At 35.3% G+C, this 18,907-nt stretch overlaps 3 protein-coding genes across 4 annotated transcripts in view; 2 read left to right on the top strand and 1 right to left on the bottom strand.

Moving 5' to 3' along the window:
• The first annotated feature begins 286 nt into the window (after positions 1-286).
• LOC116290725 (uncharacterized) lies at positions 287-2,376 on the top strand. Its single transcript, XM_031697826.1, has 3 exons — positions 287-801; positions 1,150-1,294; positions 1,971-2,376. The coding sequence occupies exons 1-2, from the start codon at positions 345-347 to the stop codon at positions 1,275-1,277; spliced, it is 585 nt and encodes a 194-aa protein (XP_031553686.1). The 5' UTR covers positions 287-344; the 3' UTR covers positions 1,278-1,294; positions 1,971-2,376.
• A 507-nt stretch (positions 2,377-2,883) lies between these two features.
• Positions 2,884-9,178, bottom strand: LOC116290741 (cryptochrome-1). 2 transcript variants are annotated; one of them, XM_031697844.2, is made up of 8 exons: positions 8,454-9,178; positions 7,369-7,642; positions 6,828-6,968; positions 6,283-6,459; positions 5,860-6,000; positions 5,171-5,322; positions 4,374-4,578; positions 2,884-4,188 (listed from the first exon to the last, which is right to left on the bottom strand). In XM_031697844.2, the coding sequence occupies exons 1-8, from the start codon at positions 8,894-8,896 to the stop codon at positions 4,183-4,185; spliced, it is 1,539 nt and encodes a 512-aa protein (XP_031553704.1). In that variant the 5' UTR covers positions 8,897-9,178; the 3' UTR covers positions 2,884-4,182. The 2 variants fall into 2 exon arrangements, with proteins under 2 accessions (XP_031553704.1, XP_031553703.1); XM_031697843.2 differs by having other exon boundaries at positions 2,884-4,191; positions 8,454-9,175.
• Positions 9,179-9,337: 159 nt separating this feature from the next.
• LOC116290740 (bifunctional 3'-5' exonuclease/ATP-dependent helicase WRN) overlaps positions 9,338-18,907 on the top strand; it is a 35,548-nt gene continuing 25,978 nt past the window's right edge. Inside the window, exons 1-12 of the mRNA XM_031697842.1 lie at positions 9,338-9,687; positions 10,154-10,267; positions 10,688-10,795; positions 11,134-11,247; positions 11,343-11,424; positions 11,703-11,778; positions 11,859-11,926; positions 17,372-17,480; positions 17,592-17,666; positions 17,850-17,932; positions 18,086-18,299; positions 18,751-18,834. Of these exons, the coding sequence (XP_031553702.1) occupies positions 9,460-9,687; positions 10,154-10,267; positions 10,688-10,795; positions 11,134-11,247; positions 11,343-11,424; positions 11,703-11,778; positions 11,859-11,926; positions 17,372-17,480; positions 17,592-17,666; positions 17,850-17,932; positions 18,086-18,299; positions 18,751-18,834 (1,355 nt within the window). The 5' untranslated portion in view covers positions 9,338-9,459. The remainder of the gene's footprint in view (positions 9,688-10,153; positions 10,268-10,687; positions 10,796-11,133; positions 11,248-11,342; positions 11,425-11,702; positions 11,779-11,858; positions 11,927-17,371; positions 17,481-17,591; positions 17,667-17,849; positions 17,933-18,085; positions 18,300-18,750; positions 18,835-18,907) is intronic.

The following is an 18,907-nucleotide window of genomic DNA, read 5'->3' as shown; positions in this document are numbered from 1 at the left end:
ACAGGTGTTTTTCATCCAAAAAAATTAACTCTTTTAAAAAAAATAGAGCATATAAAGAGCGTTTACGAAAACTCTAATGTAAACTGTGGGGCTTTCCTAATTTCTTAATCACTCTCCCCATGTGATTTGATAATGAACTGCAATGAATAATACCTGAATAAACGCGTTCGAGCAATCTCGCGCCAAAACGACGTGTAATTCTGATATTGCCATGACGACTCCGTATCAGCCAATCGCATGACTGTAATCTTGTAAAGTTAATATATAAAGTCGTGCTTGTACGCATAAGACTTATAATCTTTCGATCAGAGAAGGGTAAGGTACTACAGAGATTTCTTAAAACTATGGCTCTTACAGAAGTCCAATGGCGTTCGATCGTAACTCAGAAAGATCCTACGGATGTTTCCCCAAGTTTAGGTGTTCGAAGATGCTTATTTGGACCGGTTGATCACTCAGAAACACGCGCGCATCTACAACGAGAAATGAAAACTATGGTGGAAGATGGGATTCGACGATGGAACTTCGATTTTGAGAAGGGAACACCGTTAAAAGGAAGATATCTATGGCATAAAACACCTTCAAATGATGTTCAAAATGACATTCCTTCGTCAAGCATTACTTTAAATTCAAGGATTTCTACATTAAGAGACTCTAGTTGTACGAAAAGTGCCGACGTAGAATTGAATTCTTCAGCTACTACTACTACTACTACGAGTATAACGTGTGAAAATTCCACAACTCAAACCAGCAAAATAACAGAGCAGAATCCACGAAAAAGAGTCCCGATTAACAAAATTACAGGTACAAATATTAGTATTATTTAGCTGTTTAAAAGATCTTTCTTATGGTGTTGTGTAGTATCGTGTTATGTCGTAGTAAAGTTATGTTTATTCTAGCGTAGTGATTTTGGACGCATTACTATAGATCAATCCCCTGAGGTTTCAAGTTGCACGAAAACTTGATCGCTCGTTTGCCACAAATCGGGTCAAAATTCTTTAAAATTTTTCAAAATATTATGGCAGGAACAGCTATTCTTTCATTTTAAGCTGTGAAAATATTTTTCTCGGCATTTGATTGTCAGTGTGACTATGTTTGTTCATTCATACATAATATAATAAATTTATGTATGTTTCGAATTGTTCTTTTTAGGATTTCTGAAGCAGAAGAAGCCGAAATTATGCTCAAAAATCGATAAAGATACGCCATCTTTTCGAAGACAAACGCGATCTTCCGTCAAACAAGCCGGACAAATGCGTTTGGACAAGTTTTTAAATTGAAACAAAATTCATGAATGGTAAGTGTCAGTTAGCGTAAAAAGACATTTTTGCTTTCGTGTTGACATTGCGTGTTTTTGCTTAGCAAAGGGATTTTTATATTAATCATGATTGACTACTCCTAAAGACAAATTTTACAAACCTAACGCCAAAAGCGTTTAATTTTGTTGAAAAATCTAGGACGCCGAGAAAAAGCTCGACGACAATGAAAAAAAAATTCGCAATTTTTCGAAGATAAGAACGACTTCTAGTTTTATTTATCCAACTACTTCTGTCAACCAAATGACTAAATAAGGATTATCTTTGAAGGACAGTTTTTGTTCTGGCAGATTTTCTTTCCTCTTTTTTGTAAAGAAGGACCATTGGACTCCAGCTGTTACGAGGAACATGTTTGAACTCGTTTATAAGACTCTTATCTGCCCTTTCAACACGCGACTAAAATTAAAATTGATCTCACCTTTTTGTACAGATATCTCATTTTAACTTATGTTAGTAGTTCCTTGGTAGTTTTTTATATTTTTTGTGTTTTGAAGTTGAAGATTTGCTTAACAGTTTTTGTGGCTTTGAAAGAAAAACCTTAATGATATGCAAATAGTAAAAGCACATAGTAAAAGCACATAGTACAATGCCTGTTCCAGATGTTTTATTTATAAGATTCTATTGTTTGACATTAATTGTCTTTCTTTCTGTTTTCAGGCTTCAAATAAAGAATCATCCACGTTTTGGAGCAAGAAATTCAAAAATACATTAGAGATATCTTGTCAAAGAATCAATTTTGATGATTTCAGACACTTTAAACTCTTTATAGATATTGTAAAAAAATATATTATGTGAATATAAAGAAAAAGCCGTTAAAGGGAGAAAATCTTTTATATCTCTGTATGGCATGCTTTTGAGATCTTTATCTTCATCACATCTTCATTCTCCAAGAGAATAAGTACAAACTATTTTGTTATCTTCATCCTAAGGATGGGCTATATGTTACTATTTCTTAATGTTTGACTATTGCATAATAATATTTCTCTGGATACAGATGTAGTTAAATATATTGTTCTCAATAGAGAATGTTTGGTTAGACATTAAAAGACATTTATTTGATTTAGCGAGTGTATCTTGTTTATTTTGGGATATGGGGGAGATATCAGCTGGTGCACATCAATGTCAACAGCTGGAAATCTCAGGATTAGAGTTTGGGGGGGGGGGGGGGGGGGGGGGAGGGGTAGAAAAAATGAAACACATATATCGGTTGAGGATGGAAATCAAAGGCTGCATAGCACTTGCTTCTCACCGCCGAGTCTCAGGTTTGACTCAGTGACTTGGAGGATGATCAATAAGTAGAGTTTGTTAGGTCTCTCCCTTCAATTGAGTTTTTTTTCCAGGTTCTCTAGTTTACCTCCCTAAATTTGAATTTGATCTGTGAACTAGCTATACCCTGACTTAATTCCATCACCCTATGCAGAGGTTACAGGGTATCAATAAAATTTGAAGAATATTTTTCATTCTTTACAGCTAACATTTAAAAGAGCATTCACAATATAAATTAATGTAGAGATTGAACCATCAAATAGGATGATTCCTTTTCTTTTCTTTGCTAAATACTTGAATTAGCAATGAAAATGTTTTATATTTTATTTTCTATGACTACTAAAGAGACATATATTTAGGCATCAATTATAGATCAATTTACACTAAACAAGGTTTATAACATGCTAGATGACAGCTTTATGTTGCTAGTAAATAAACAAAGTAGATACCAAGTCCCTAAAATGCAATTGCAAAGCAAGTATGGATGGTTTGGGTGGACAAGGTAATCATTATTTTGGGTGTACAAACAAATTTGAGAAAATCCAAATAAGGCATACTATAACAGTTTGGCCAAAACGTTTTGGGTCCTGTCCAAAACTTGCATGATGGCAGCATTTGACTATCACTAGACCAAAATGCTTTGCAAATTTTCTTTTTCATTAAATTCTTATTTCCTTATGAGAACTGTAACAAATGGGCAATCAGTGCAAATTAACTGATCAAAAAAAAGTGTGCAAGGGATTATGGTAGTTGTAGTCAGTGAAGCCATAATGCAAATATCCCATATTCCGATCTCTATCTTTATTACAATGCATCATAACACACAATGCATCACACATACACATGCATGTTGAAATGTGTGATATTTCTCTAAAACTGTTTATATCAATTAACCATAAATAATAAATCATAGAAATTACAATTTGGTCAATCAATATTAAATAAATATAAATAACATTTATGTACATTAGCAATTACACTATTAATAATATGATTGTATTCATATATTAGTTACCTTTTGGTATGCTGAATTTTGGAAAATAAGATCTTATATTAGTTTGTATATTTAGAAATAAGATTAGCCAGTATTAATTGGAATCTAAACTTATGGCAAAATATTCAGCTTCTCTCAAATGATCATGTGGCAATGATCACAGGTTGGGACTTTTGAGGCATTTTAATTTTTTTCTTTTCGGGAATCAAAAGACTGCATATACACTGAATAAAATATGGGTTATCAATTTGTAAAACTATTGTTCTGGACTGACCTGGGCGTCTCATACTTCTGAAACAACTCTTTTATGTTTCCAAGTGAACATGTGGCTAGTCAGTCCAGAAAAATAGTTATTTACACAAATTAGTCAACATATTTTTTGATTCTGTGTATTAGCAAGAATGACATACAAACATGTCACACTGCAACAAAGTTGAGAAACCAATGCCACAATGCATTGCGTTGGAGGGTAGATGAGAATAATCTTGCTGCTTGCATAATTTTACAAAAGCTATATACAACCGCAATTATTATTTATTTTGTGAATTATATACTACTTTCAAATGCTTGAAGATCTTGCCATTATCTTGAATTCTTCATTATCTTAAGCTAACACTGCTAAAAAAGAGAAAAAATTGGGACATAAGTGTTCATGTAGTGGGTTTTGGGAAGCACGGGTGGTGTGAGCTGCCAATGTGTCCCTTTGTGGCATACACTACCACTTCACCACCATTAAGCATGTGAATTGCATGCTGGAGCCGAGCTTTCATGTGGACTAACTGAAGGGCAACTTATGTTACCTGAATCTCTATACTTGGCTGTTGTGAGTCAATGATTTTTTGAATTCTTTCCATATTTTGTTTTCTCTTTTCTTCCTGGTCAAACATGGGTGAAGGATAGTCTTTTCCAATCATGCAGCGTGCAATCTTTTGCACACGACATGGTGCTTTCCATGGCTCATGAATGTATTCATTCGAGAAACCCTTCAGAATTGGTAGGTATTTCCTGCATTTAAAAAAGAAGACACTATTATAGTTTATTTTTTTCAGGGGCTCGTTCAATATTAACAACATACAACACTAGTACTAATAAGAGAAAGAGCTCTAGTATACAGTAACCATTATAATGGGAAGCCATTTCAATATTGCAGCATGCCATAATATTTATAACTGTAATATTCAGTTTCCCAGTCAGTTTATGGAAAGCCATTTGGATGTTACCATAACATATGTTTCACACTCATACGATAAGCATTCATATGGGAAGCCATTTCAATGTTACAGTGTATGGCATGAAGTAATTGTACCACATGTTCTACACTCATACTATAACCATTTTTATTTTCATGTTGTGCTCAGGTATATGTTTCCCATATACAATAACCATTCTTATGGGAAGCCATTTCAATTCATGGCATGTTGTAAAAGACTAACCGTGTACATGCTGTAAGTCAGTACTTTATGTAATTCCATCCATACAACATTAAATTCACTTTTGACATCATCTCAAAGACAAATCTCATAACTGCAAACCGATGGATTGATGGTTTGCCCTGCCTCTCAAGCAATCACGAGTAGCGAAGTCCTCAAAGTCTTACCTAATGTAGTCCCCATTTTCATCAAGCTTTTTACCAAATTCTACTGGACACTGAGGAAGATAGAAATGCTGAGAAAAAGCGCTACAAGAATACCACATCCAGTTTCCAGCATTGACGCTCCAGTCAGCATCAAGAAGATACTCTTCAAATACCTAATAAAAATAAACAAGCTAACATCAACATGGTTACTAGTTTAGAGGTGGGAGGGGCATTGAAGAGGACTCGTTGGAGGAGGGGGGAGGCGGACAAATGAAATTGCTTCAGCAGTCACCAGATTGAAAAGTATATTTAACACTGTAATTCAATATTAAGCTTTTCAATCCAAATCTGCCATCCATGAATAAATATACTTGTAAACCACTGACTGATTAAAAGCATAGAAATTATTGAGTTGATACAGCATATGACATCAAAAGAGTTCCAGATATGGGAGGTTTGAACTGCCATTGACTTGGCAAATCTTTGAGGGGTGGATTAATTGGCCTAGCCACCCCCTTTGGAGTTTGAAAATAATAGAATAAAGAATAAGGTTGGCCAAATCTAAAAAGAAAACTTGATAATTATATACTAGGCAACAGCCACCTCATTGAATTTTTTTGGATTTGCCACTGTGTAAAGTCAAGGCAGTATGTTCTACAGTGCTTCCCTGTCAAGCCATCTATACAGAATAATATGTAGTATTTACTAACTTTCATGCCTTCTTCCCAGCTTATCCAGAGCGCTCCTCTTGTCAAGAAACAAGCTGTCGCGTAACAAGCCATAGGATGAACCCAACCTTCTTGTCGGAGCTGTGCCATGATTGCATCAATCCATGGAAATCCTGTTTGGCCCTAAAATCAACAATTAAATACACATAATAGGATTTCAATCACTAACATTGGATTACTCCAAGGTTCATCACTGGGACCAGGATTTAGGTCACTGGGAATGGGAAATATGATCATCATCATTGGATTTCCTCAAGGTTCATCACTGGGACCAGAATTTAGGTCACTGGGAATGCGAAATAGAATCTACAAAATCAGATTTTTCAAAGATTCAAGGGTTATTCAAATTATTGGTCACCATGTTTTGATTCAGTGAATGGATAAACATAATGAATGGATAGCTACCAGTTTCCATTTCTGTAAATCTTCCTCAACACAATTATCATCTCTCCACTGTATTTGCAAGCAGTAAGGATTGTCATGCATCTTGTCAAAGTTTGGATTATTTGTTGATACCATATAAAGAAATTCTCTCCACAGCAATTGACCATATAAGGAAATTGATGGCTTTCTCCTTTTTACCTTAAAAAACACTCATTAAAACATATACTCTCAATTGAAAAATCATTGTCGGGTTCAGAAACATAGAACATAGAAGCTGAGACTGAAATGGCACATGGGAAGTACGTTAATTAGATGCATGCTGTGACTGGCGACCCCCGGCATCATCCACTGTTTTTAATACGTGTTTGGCGACTGCATGGATGGCACAAATGAATAAATTATAATATAATTATGTCATTTCCCATGTGCCATTTTGGCCTCCATTGATATTAAAAGCTCTTCACAAGAGAATACAAAAAGGAATTAATTAAAATGGCACATTGATCACCTCTACACATAAAAGAAACAGTCACACACGAAACTCTATAAAATATGCAAATTCATACCTTTTCGTAAAGGTCTGTCAGGCGAGAATAGAACAGCCTTGGAGACAAACACCCAAATCTTAGGTAGGGGCTTACACTATGAGCCATTGCATGAAGACTATTTGGGGTGATCTTAGGATGCTCGAAGCTTGCTATCCATGCCTTCAAATTCAAGATTAAGAAATTTTCAAAATTTTAAAAAAAGAGTTTATTTGATTTTGAATTATGCAGCACTCCTCCCACACCAGTCATGTCTGATATTTTTGGTCTCACTAGTTTGAAGACTGTTCAATTATTTATTGAAAGGGGGGTAGGCGTTACAGTTAGTAATCGAAAAGTGGGGTCTTCAAATAATACCCCCTACCCCCACCCCCCCAAAGGCATATATAAATACTAATAGGGGATTGGTGAAGCTTTTATTTCTATTTTCTCACCAATACTCCATCCCCCCCTCCCCCCACATACACACATGCATACCTCTCAAACTCTGATAAAAACAAACAGTCCCTCATATCCCAGGAGATATTAATTTATTAAATTGTTTTATTTCATAGATATGTACCTTTCGTTCTAAATGTCGATTAAGCCTGTTAAGTGCTTCAATTTCTCCTCCATGCCATGCTTCAGTGCACAATTTACTAGAATCAAGGCCAAGTTCTTCAAATGACGGCACTTCATATTTATCAAAACAGTCCTCATCAAGGGGTGTGTAACCAAGTCCTGGTGAGTTACATGTTATTGTCTCCTCTGGTAGATCAGGGGGGGCCATGGTTTGAATTACATTGAGGAAACTCTTGTATGAGCAGGTAAGTTTTCCTCCATTTTGGTATATTAATCTAGAAATGAAAAAATCCACTGATATTAATGGGAGGATTTTAACCTGTCCATTTCTGAAAAAAATATATTTTGGTGTTATTGCATTGAAAACAAGATTGTGGACGCAAATTAAAAATGGAAAAAATATGCACAAGTGGATTAATTCTTTCTTTAAAATGGATCATAAAGGAGTTAAGAGCTAAGCTCTGTGCATGTGAAAAATTTGTGCAGGTATAAGGGTATGGTTTTCAGCGATTCTACTCTGGAACAGGGTATATAAAACACGCTCACTCTGGGACAGGGTATATTAAATCACGCTCTCTCCTCTCTGGAACAGGATATCCATTTTCGCAATACCGGAACAGGGTTTGATTTTCAGCGATCTTGCTCTGGAACAGGGTGAGGGTTTAGTGGGCTCAGCGGCACACCCCTACCCTAAACGGGCAAGAGTACCCCCGGGAATTATTCGCGAATGTTATTCGTACGGGAGTCGTCAGAAATTCTATTGCGTGACATTTCCCGCAGTGACACTGACCTCAGACTATCTACACGAAAAGTGTCGCGAAAGTGAGTTGCTCGCTACTGGGTACAGACTCGTCAAATAAGTTTGAATCAAAATAATATTACTGACATGAATCGCCTAACTGGTCTAAACAAAAATATCGTTATTACGTTGGAAAAGAATTATACAGAGTTCCCGAGAAAATCGACGAAATTTTTGACTCCCGTACGAATAGTAAATACATGTACAAGTTGCCGTACGGGTGACGTACGAATAGCCACTCCGTATTTCGGACAAATTTGAAATAATGCTACGATCCTTATACTTACTCTGGCCAGTCGTACAGTGTGTTCGACTGCCGAACAATAACATCAATACCAGCTTCTCTGGCCAGCATTTGAATAGCTGAGTCTCTTTCTTTCCCAAATGGATCTGTATCTTCCCCGAACGTTAGCTTTGTGATGTTCCATTCTAGAAAGAGCTTAGGAAGAACATCCGCAGGCTGCCCTCTCACTACAAACAGCCTTGATTTTAACTTTCTTAGACTGTTATCAAGCTCTTCCAGCGATTGAAGCAGAAATCGCCAAAGATTAAGGCCTATACGGGAACCTTCTACGCTTTTCGTGTCCAATATATAAACAACACGAAAGGTGTCACAACAGAGTAAAGCCTCTCGAAGAGCAGGATTGTCATGAAGGCGAAGATCTTTTCTCGCCCAGTAAAGGGAGTTAGTTTTTTGAAACCTTCGTTGGGAAGAATCATTTTCTTCCATATCGCCTGCTCTGATCTTTCCACTCACCGGTGGACGTGGATATAAATAAATTTAAGCTGTCGGTAAACTGCTCGTGAAGTGTTTGAGGTGTTCTCCTGTTTAGTTACGTAACGAAGTAAACTCACGTGTAGAGAAAAAGACGCGTGTGTGTGGAGATCAACCTCATTATCGGGATCAGCAGGATAAAAATTACATATATAAATTCCTAGTTCTCGTTTTGCATTGAAAATATTGTGAAAAAATCCGCTTCACATATCTGACCTCGATGACTGAAAATGTTCGATGTTTTTTGGAGCACAAATTTTGTCCGTGAAAGCAAAGGAGTCTGGGATAAAGCTTTAGCACAGTCCTTCATGTAGTTGTATTGATAACGATTTTTCATAGTTAGTATCAGTGGTTTCATTAAAAGTAATACTACATGAAGTAGTAGTCTGTGTTCGCGCCATTTGTAAAAGAAGCGAGGAGCCACCAAAAGAGGAGAAAAAAATCTCCAAAAAGTGTTTTCACAATGGACATTTCTGGTATCGTTATCCTGTAGAAAGCACAAAAAAGGGCCTAAAGGGATGTCTAACTCCTGCCAAATACGTGTACTTTCACTGGCTTCAAGTAGATTGAACGAAGTGCTGGAATTTCTCCACAATCAAGACAAGTTCAACTTTGACCAAAACAAATGCGAATCTCTCGTAAATGCGATTGATTCTAGTGTTGCTGAGCTCTATCAGCAAATTGTGAAGGCTGAAGACGATATTTCTGTAGATTCTGCGCGGCCATGTGTAGATGATTGTGCTGAGGTACGTTGGTTTAGCAAAAGTCCTACCATGCCGTCTATCACAAATCCTGCACTCTGATTGGCTGAGCTACTTGTGCGGTATTAGTATAGACCAGCAGTAGCGAAAAGTACCGGTTTTAAAAACGATGCAATGCAATAAATTAATTATTTCAGCCTAAAATTGATTGTATCCATTTATTTGACCTAACATTAGGTTAAAGTGCTATTGTATTTATAATTATAAATCATTGTGAATATTCATGCATCACAGTATTAAGGTCAGTGGAATAAGCCTTTTCATAGTTTAAGAATCGATTCCACTGCGCATGTGATTTTATCCCGAATTTCTCACCTTCTTTTGTCTAAACCTTCTTTTGTTCTTAATTAAACAAAAGAAGGTGAGAAATTTGGGATAAAATCGCATGCACAGTGGAATTGATTCTTAAACTATGAAAAGGCTTATTTCAAGGTTTTGTTTGTTGTAACAGGAAGAGACTCCCATAGACTCGCCATCATGTTTGGGAGGACAGACTATTGATGATAGTGATGCTGATACAGAAGATCCTGATGATGACGATCTTGTCACTGAAATTGAAAAAAAGGTCTAGTTTTATTATGGTTTATGGCATTGTATTAGGATTTGATTACAGATATCAATTCATGCTAGTTACAGTAAAAAAAAAGATAATTTTAATAACCACCATTTTCATTGCAGCTTTTGTTGTCATTATCATCATCACAGTCATCACCATCATTTTGTCCAACTTCATGGTCACCATCATCATTGTCAATATTGTCATCAACGTCATTGTGACAAAAGAGTATTATTTTGATAGCAATGGCTTGACTGTAATACTAGTGTATACTGTTCTCTTGGATATGATATAATCTTTGCCATAGCTTACATGTAACTTATATGTGCAGTTCGCTCTTTAGCCTGGACGCGTTCTTTATTGTTGTTCTTTGTGTACAGTGGTCACCTGGGGACATTGACATCTTTCAATCCATGTTCTTCTCGGCAGGAAAATCCTCCAGAATCATCACCAGGTGTAGTAAAAGAGGAGTCTGATAGTGATGCTGATACACTGGACCCAAGGGATGATGACATTCTTGACCAGGCAATATATCAGGTTAACACTTTAATTAATAATTAATAAATAATTAACTTTGTTTATGGAGGATCACACTTGACAGTAATTCAACTGATAAACTTGTGGTCCTCTGTTAACGTCTCTAGTTAATTAGGGACGGGAAGGCCCTTAACATGATCATCCGAGCCACATGAAGGTCTAACCATTTAACCCAATAACAGGGTGGCCTTGTCCCTCCCCCTGTGAAGAATGAGATGCTTCTTGACCAGGCAATTTTTATAACTGCACCATATCCCCAACCCACCCCACCCCTCCCCTCTAAATCAGGTCCTACTATGACCCTTCATTTATCATGTACAAATTTCATAATTTAACAGGAAAGTGTTTCATTAGATGCCCCTTTGGAAAAGGATGATAATACTGATGATGCATATAATAATGATATGCTAGATCCAATGGATGATGACCTGTTTGATCAAGCTATATCCCAGGTACACTACCAAAAAAAATTGTCAACCTGAATAAATGAGGCAGTAATCAAGGTACATATGGTATTTCATAAATTTTTTTTCTTGTTCAATCATAGGTGGACTTTGATGAGCTATGCAACAAGAGTATCAATGAATATGAAGAAACAAAAAGTAATGGAAGAGACTCATCAGAAAGCGGTAAAATAATGTTAACAATGTTTATTACTTATATTATTGCAAATTCCATTCAATGATATGATGAAATGCAAAGTATCGGTGGGTCCACTTAGGGGGTGGGACAAATGAAGTGGCATCAAGAGCAATGATAATGATGAAAAGCCAATAGATACTTTTTTAGAATGCTTTGGATGTTTATACTTTTTTATCAACAGAGAAAAAAATGACACTAAAGAGAATGTATTAGTTTGAAAAGGTGTCAAAAGTGGGAAGAATAAAAAGTTTTTAACTCCTTCTAGATTGTCAAGCGATTCAGCCTGATCTAAAGTACATAAAGGTTTTGAAGCGTTATTTTGGACATTCAAAATTTAGACCGTGAGTTTTGCTCTGTAACTTGAATTTTATGACCTAAATGGACGTCATATTTCTAAGTGACAATTTATATTTTATGGCAGGATGCAGTGGAAGATCATCGACATGGTGCTGAACAAACACAGGGATGTTTGTGTAGTCATGGCAACTGGTAAAATATATGACAAATGACCTGCTTACTAAAAAGATTATTCGCAGCCTTGATCACAACTTTCTGTTCGATTATAGGGTTATCAATCAAAATATTCAAAAACAATTTTATACAAATCTTTTTATGACATAATATTTCCTATTAATACAGATGTTCTAAAAAGATTTGTATAAAATTGTTTTTAAATATTATAAGTTGATCAATGCTTACAACACGATGTGCTGTAACATACCTTATTAAACTCATTAATAATTCATGAGGAAAACACAACAGAAATCACGACTGTGAAGAGTTTTGTAAATCAGATACAGAATCCTGTTCATTTGCATAAACTTTAAGATAGATTTTCTTGGCCAGATTCACTTTTATCTTGAAAATTTTAGCAAAACACAAAGGAACTAACCTAGACGTTTGATAAGTAATCTACAGTATTTGTGTCGGCTATGCCTCAAGTTTGTATATCGGATACAACACGGCCAAACAACCCTAAATTTAAATTTGGATTTTTGGACTAGCCTAAACATACACATGATTTGAACAAATTTATAAGAAACATGATCATGTATATGGTTAAATGAACAAAACAGAATGTACCTTAACTTCAGGATCAATATTCTTTATTAAAATGTACATTTTTCAGCTTTTACAACATTTTACTTATCATCATGGATTTTTTTATGAAAAAATGTACAAAATTCCATTACATTGAGTTTTCCTTTATTAATTTTCTACTTTTATTGCAATTTTGAACAATTCTTGATAAATATGACAAGATGTCGACATATGATTCATGTTTGTGTTCAAAACATGGGTGTTCAACAGAAACAATATTTATATGTGAAAGACCTTCACTGTCAAGCATATTTATATGTGAAAGACCTTCACAGCCTAACATATTTATATGTAAAAGACCGCCGCTGTCAAGCATATTTATATGTGAAAGACCTTCACGGCCTAACATATTTATATGTGAAAGACCTTCACTGTCAAGCATATTTATATGTGAAAGACCTTCACTGTCAAGCATATTTATATGTGAAAGACCTTCACAGTCAAGCATATTTATATGTGAAATACCTTCACAGCCTAACATATTTATATGTGAAAGACCTTCACTGTCAAGCATATTTATATGTGAAAGACCTTCACTGTCAAGCATATTTATATGTGAAAGACCTTCACAGCCTAACATATTTATATGTGAAAGACCTTCACTGTCAAGCATATTTATATGTGAAAGACCTTCACTGTCAAGCATATTTATATGTGAAAGACCTTCACAGTCAAGCATATTTATATGTGAAAGACCTTCACAGCCTAACATATTTATATGTGAAAGACCTTCACTGTCAAGCATATTTATATGTGAAAGACCTTCACAGTCAAGCATATTTATATGTGAAAGTCCTTCACAGCCTAACATATTTATATGTGAAAGACTTTCGCTGTCAAGCATATTTATATGTGAAAGACCTTCACAGTCAAGCATATTCATATGTGAAAGTCCTTCACAGTCAAGCATATTTATATGTGAAAGCTTCACTGACAAGCAAATTTATATGTGAAAGTCCTTCACAGTCTAACATATTTATATGTGAAAGTCCTTCACAGTCTAACATATTTATATGTGAAAGACCTTCACAGTCAAGCATATTTATATGTGAAAGTTCTTCACAGTCTAACATATTTATATGTGAAAGTCCTTCACAGCCTAACATATTTATATGTGAAAGTCCTTCACAGTCTAACATATTTATATGTGAAAGTCCTTCACAGCCTAACATATTTATATGTGAAAGACCTTCACTGTCAAGCATATTTATATGTGATGTACAGTCAAGCATATTTATATGTGAAAGCCCTTCACAGTCAAGCATATTTATATGTGAAAGTCCTTCACAGTCAAGCATATTTATATGTGAAAGTCCTTCACAGTCTAACATATTTATATGTGAAAGTCCTTCACAGTCTAACATATTTATATGTGAAAGTCCTTCACAGCCTAACATATTTATATGTGAAAGTCCTTCACAGTCTAACATATTTATATGCGAAAGACCTTCACAGTCAAGCATATTTATATGTGAAATTCCTTCACTGTCAAGCATTTATATATGAAAGTCCTTTACAGTCTAACATATTTATATGTGAAAGCTTCACTGACAAGCATATTCATATGTGAAAGTCCTTCACAGTCTAACATATTTATATGTGAAAGACCTTCACAGTCAAGCATATTTATATGTGAAAGACCTTCACAGCCTAACATACTATAGCTAGTATGTAGAAATTCATAATATTTGAAATCCGAAATCTACGTATTTTAAAAATATTCCGAAACAACATATGCTTTGTATTCATTTTCATTTGAAGAATACTTTTCTCAGTTGCTGTTAAATTTATAACGACGTTCTTGAACTTTCTTACCTGCAAAGCAGTTCGTAATTAAAAATCTACTTAGGTTTGCTTCTAAGCATTTAAATTATGTACCATAGTTCATTTTGATTTACTGGTTTCTTCAACTTGAACACGAGATGTTTCTCTCTTTGTCCACATGTTCCACGAGCTCGAGTACATACGACGACGCATTACCACATAAGTAATTTTACGCTGAATTCTTCCGTGAATAACTCCAAATTTGTCAAATTTCCCTAATAATCCTTTAGCTCGTTAATTCTCCTTTGGGCTTTACTACTTTCTGCTGTATTTTTTGTCATAATTCTGCTTTTAAAAGAGTTTCTTTCTTGAAACGAACAAGCATCCGTTAACGTACTGTAACACTATCTTGTTGTGATTTGAATATTCCTTGCAAACAATGACAGGAAGTGACCTTTGGACTTTTAATCCAATTATAAGTATCTAAACTGAAGTTATATGAAAGGTTATACAAACTAAATTCCAAACCTAATGTTCCTAGCTCAATAAACAACCGTCAAGCGATTGCATTTCTGGTTCGAAAAATTTGTGCTTTGTTTGCGCCCGGCATACAGTATCATATTCAAGGTTGTTTTCATGGTACTGATATTTTTCGTCACACTGCCGGTCACATAACTGAAATGACTTATTTAATGGCCGCGGCAGTCGGAAATTTTTTATAAAAATCAAGAACCATAATTGATTGGTGCCAGTCATCCGTTTCTAATATTATCCACATCAAAATAAGATTGAAAAAGCAGGGGAATCCCGTGACACACCATCAGCCCCGTTATAGATTTTTTTTGACTTTTTTCATCCAACGAAAATTCCAACGAAATCAAACTTTTGATCGAGAGGACAGACCCCGCATAGAAATGACGTTTCGATTTGCTAAACTTTTTGTTGCGCTTGCCCCGACAACAATTCGCGACAACAGCGCGAGCTAAAATAGATCAAGGCTGCACGCCGCCAAAATTGCATCACTAGGGGCTGCTGATGGGTAAAAGAAATTCGAGCACGACTTTAAATAAAGAAAAAAAAACCGTGCATAGGAAAAATGCCCAAAAAAATATTCATGCAAGTTCCAAAAAAAATTCCTGCACAGCAATGAAAGGTAAAAAAAAATCCTGCACACAATAAATTGCCCAACCCCCCCCCCCCTCAAAAATCTAATGGTCCGTCCCTAAAGTCATGTGAAAACGAAACTAAAATTAAAAGTACCGCCACTCCTGCAGTATTGGCAGAAGTTCATATGGACAATTCTAGTTATGAACTTCTGGTATTGGCTTGTTTATTGAGCCTCTTGGTAAGTGTATAAAGTTTCTTTATAGAACGAACGTTTGCAAACCTGCTTTTTTGTGAAACATTTTAAGAAAATCTGTATTTGGATATAATGCAAATGATCAGCACTCAGTTTAGATACTTATAATTGGATTAAAAGTCCAAAGGTCACTTCCTGTCATTGTTTGCAAGGAATATTCAAATCACAACAAGATAGTGTTACAGTACGTTAACGGATGCTTGTTCGTTTCAAGAAAGAAACTCTTTTAAAAGCAGAATTATGACAAAAAATACAGCAGAAAGTAGTAAAGCCCAAAGGAGAATTAACGAGCTAAAGGATTATTAGGGAAATTTGACAAATTTGGAGTTATTCACGGAAGAATTCAGCGTAAAATTACTTATGTGGTAATGCGTCGTCGTATGTACTCGAGCTCGTGGAACATGTGGACAAAGAGAGAAACATCTCGTGTTCAAGTTGAAGAAACCAGTAAATCAAAATGAACTATGGTACATAATTTAAATGCTTAGAAGCAAACCTAAGTAGATTTTTAATTACGAACTGCTTTGCAGGTAAGAAAGTCCAAGAACGTCGTTATAAATTTAACAGCAACTGAGAAAAGTATTCTTCAAATGAAAATGAATACAAAGCATATGTTGTTTCGGAATATTTTTAAAATACGTAGATTTCGGATTTCAAATATTATGAATTTCTACATACTAGCTATAGTATGTTAGGCTGTGAAGGTCTTTCACATATAAATATGCTTGACTGTGAAGGTCTTTCACATATAAATATGTTAGACTGTGAAGGACTTTCACATATGAATATGCTTGTCAGTGAAGCTTTCACATATAAATATGTTAGACTGTAAAGGACTTTCATATATAAATGCTTGACAGTGAAGGAATTTCACATATAAATATGCTTGACTGTGAAGGTCTTTCGCATATAAATATGTTAGACTGTGAAGGACTTTCACATATAAATATGTTAGGCTGTGAAGGACTTTCACATATAAATATGCTTGACTGTGAAGGACTTTCACATATAAATATGCTTGACTGTGAAGGACTTTCACATATAAATATGCTTGACTGTGAAGGGCTTTCACATATAAATATGTTAGGCTGTGAAGGTCTCTGATTCACATTTCAATTTGTGTAGATAATGTACAAAATTCATGAATGAGCTCCAATCACAAAATGATAATTATCATACTCTGATGTTTATGCACATTTTGTTAAACTGAAAGTATTTAAATCACAATAAATGAAAAAATGTCCAATTGCAATTGTTGTGTTTGATGATCTCATTTCTATGGTGTCAAGATCCCAGTTTTTCTTTCTTTTTATCACTTGATGATGGAATTGGATTGAAAATTGGTCATTTTAATGAAATGTATAGAAACTGAAAAAATGAATTATTCTATATGTACATTTTTTAAAAATTTTTAGCTGAAAAACGTATCATACAAGAAAAATGTGCAATATGACATGTCAAATTTAAACTTTTGCTTTCATCTTATCCATTTGAGACAAAAACATTATTGAGGTGTAAATTATTGTAATGGTTGGTTTCTAGTATTTCGAACATTTTCACAATGTGGAATTGTACAAGATCTTAATATGGGACATTTCTGTGCTAAGTTTATGATGATTTTGTTCAAATCATGTTTATATTTAGGCTAGTCCAAAAATCCAAATTTAAATTTAGGGTTGTTCCACTGATACTGTATATATTACATACAGGTTATGGGAAGAGTCTGTGTTACCAGTATCCCCCTTTGTTTACTGGCGGCACTGCTGTCGTTATATCACCTCTTATATCTCTCATGGAAGACCAAGTACAGAAACTTGGGTAAGTGCATGTTACCATACACATCTATTCGAGAGTAATTTTTTAGTTCATAATGAGTCAATGGCGTAAAATATATTCTTGGGTAATAAATAGGTATTTTTTTCTTTGTAGATTGTTAAAAATTCCTGCCTGTTATCTTGGTGGTGGTCAAACTGACACTGCTGGAGTAAAGGCTAGAATTTTGAGGTTTGTCCATTTCTTTATCCACCCATCTATCTGTCTATCCTTCCATCCATGCATCCATCTATGATCAATCTATTTTTCCATTTGTCCGTCTGTCCCTCCCTCCCTCCCTCCCTCCCTCCTTCCCTCCATTTATCTTTAATTTACTAACAGCTGAATTCTTTTTTACAATCTTTCTCTCTCCAGAGGTGAATACCGTGTGATATACCTTACACCAGAGTATGTCTGTACAGATACTGATTTTCTAGCACGAGTACAGGATAACGTAGGTCAGTCTATTTTCTGTAGGCTTCATCATTCTTGTTGCATTGTACTGTGTCTTAGTCAAGTACCCTATACTAGCCCTTGTGGTAGTAGAATGAAACTCTCACATTATTTCTCCTTCTTTATTACATCTAACATCTATGTACAAATGGGTACAGGACTAACCCTTGTGGCAGTAGATGAAGCTCATTGTGTATCCCAATGGGGACATGACTTCAGGTCATCCTACAGAAGGCTAGATTGTATTCGAAAGAAGCTTCTTGGTGTTCCTATAGTAGCCTTGACAGCTACAGCCACACAAGTAGTAAGAAAGGACATTTGTAGTTCTTTGCATCTGAAGAACCCAGTCATGGTCTGTACTGGGTTTGACAGGTATGGCACTGATATCTTTACCTGCTAGTGGGATTCAAGGGTGGGCTAGTGGACTCTGCATTACATGTAAACAGAGTTCGTTAGGTCTCTTCCTCAAAAGGGTTTTTCTCCCAGTTTTTTCCCCACTAAAAGCTAACAAACTTAAATTCCAGTTTAATCTGTGAGTTAGTTGTACCCTAACTTACATCAGCCCAGAGGTTGTTTCATGGTTCAATCTGTGAGTTAGCCATGCCCTGACTTAGATCAGCCCAGAGGTTGTTTCAGGGTTTGATCTTTGAGTTAGTCATGCCCTGACTTAGATCAGCTCAGAGGTTGTTTCAGGGTTAAATAAATTTAAAGGTACTTAATTTACAAGTTCATTTAGTTTAATTACCAATATATATAATATGAGGGCACACAGAAAACCTAGCACAATTTTTCTATGCAAATTGACTGTGATTGTTATTTTTAGGCCTAATCTCTTCTTTGAAGTGCTAAATAAATCGACAAACATTGTTGAAGATCTAAGACAACTCTTGGTGGAGGTCAAAAACAGGTAAAACATGCATGTCAGTCATTCCTTTTCATGAATCCTAATCAAAACCATAATACAGGAAATAAATAGTAAT

The sequence above is a fragment of the Actinia tenebrosa genome, unplaced genomic scaffold (assembly GCF_029948245.1).
Source record: "Actinia tenebrosa isolate PJP-AT-01 unplaced genomic scaffold, QUT_ActTen_1.0 PGA_scaffold1__47_contigs__length_23844297, whole genome shotgun sequence".
Taxonomy (NCBI): domain Eukaryota; kingdom Metazoa; phylum Cnidaria; class Anthozoa; order Actiniaria; family Actiniidae; genus Actinia; species Actinia tenebrosa.
The sequence above is the reverse complement of the archived record's forward strand: the minus strand, read 5'-3'. Positions and strand labels throughout refer to the sequence as shown.

Coding starts and splice junctions, on each gene's coding strand:
- LOC116290741 (XM_031697843.2), bottom strand. CDS start 8,896: ATGGAAGAAAATGATTCTTCCCAACGAAGGTTTCAAAAAACTAACTCC. Junction 7,643..8,453: donor ACACTGTACGACTGGCCAGA/GTAAGTATAAGG, acceptor TTTCATTTCTAG/ATTAATATACCAAAATGGAG. Junction 5,323..5,859: donor GCTGGGAAGAAGGCATGAAA/GTTAGTAAATAC, acceptor TATTTTTATTAG/GTATTTGAAGAGTATCTTCT.
- LOC116290725 (XM_031697826.1), top strand. CDS start 345: ATGGCTCTTACAGAAGTCCAATGGCGTTCGATCGTAACTCAGAAAGAT. Junction 802..1,149: donor CCCGATTAACAAAATTACAG/GTACAAATATTA, acceptor TGTTCTTTTTAG/GATTTCTGAAGCAGAAGAAG.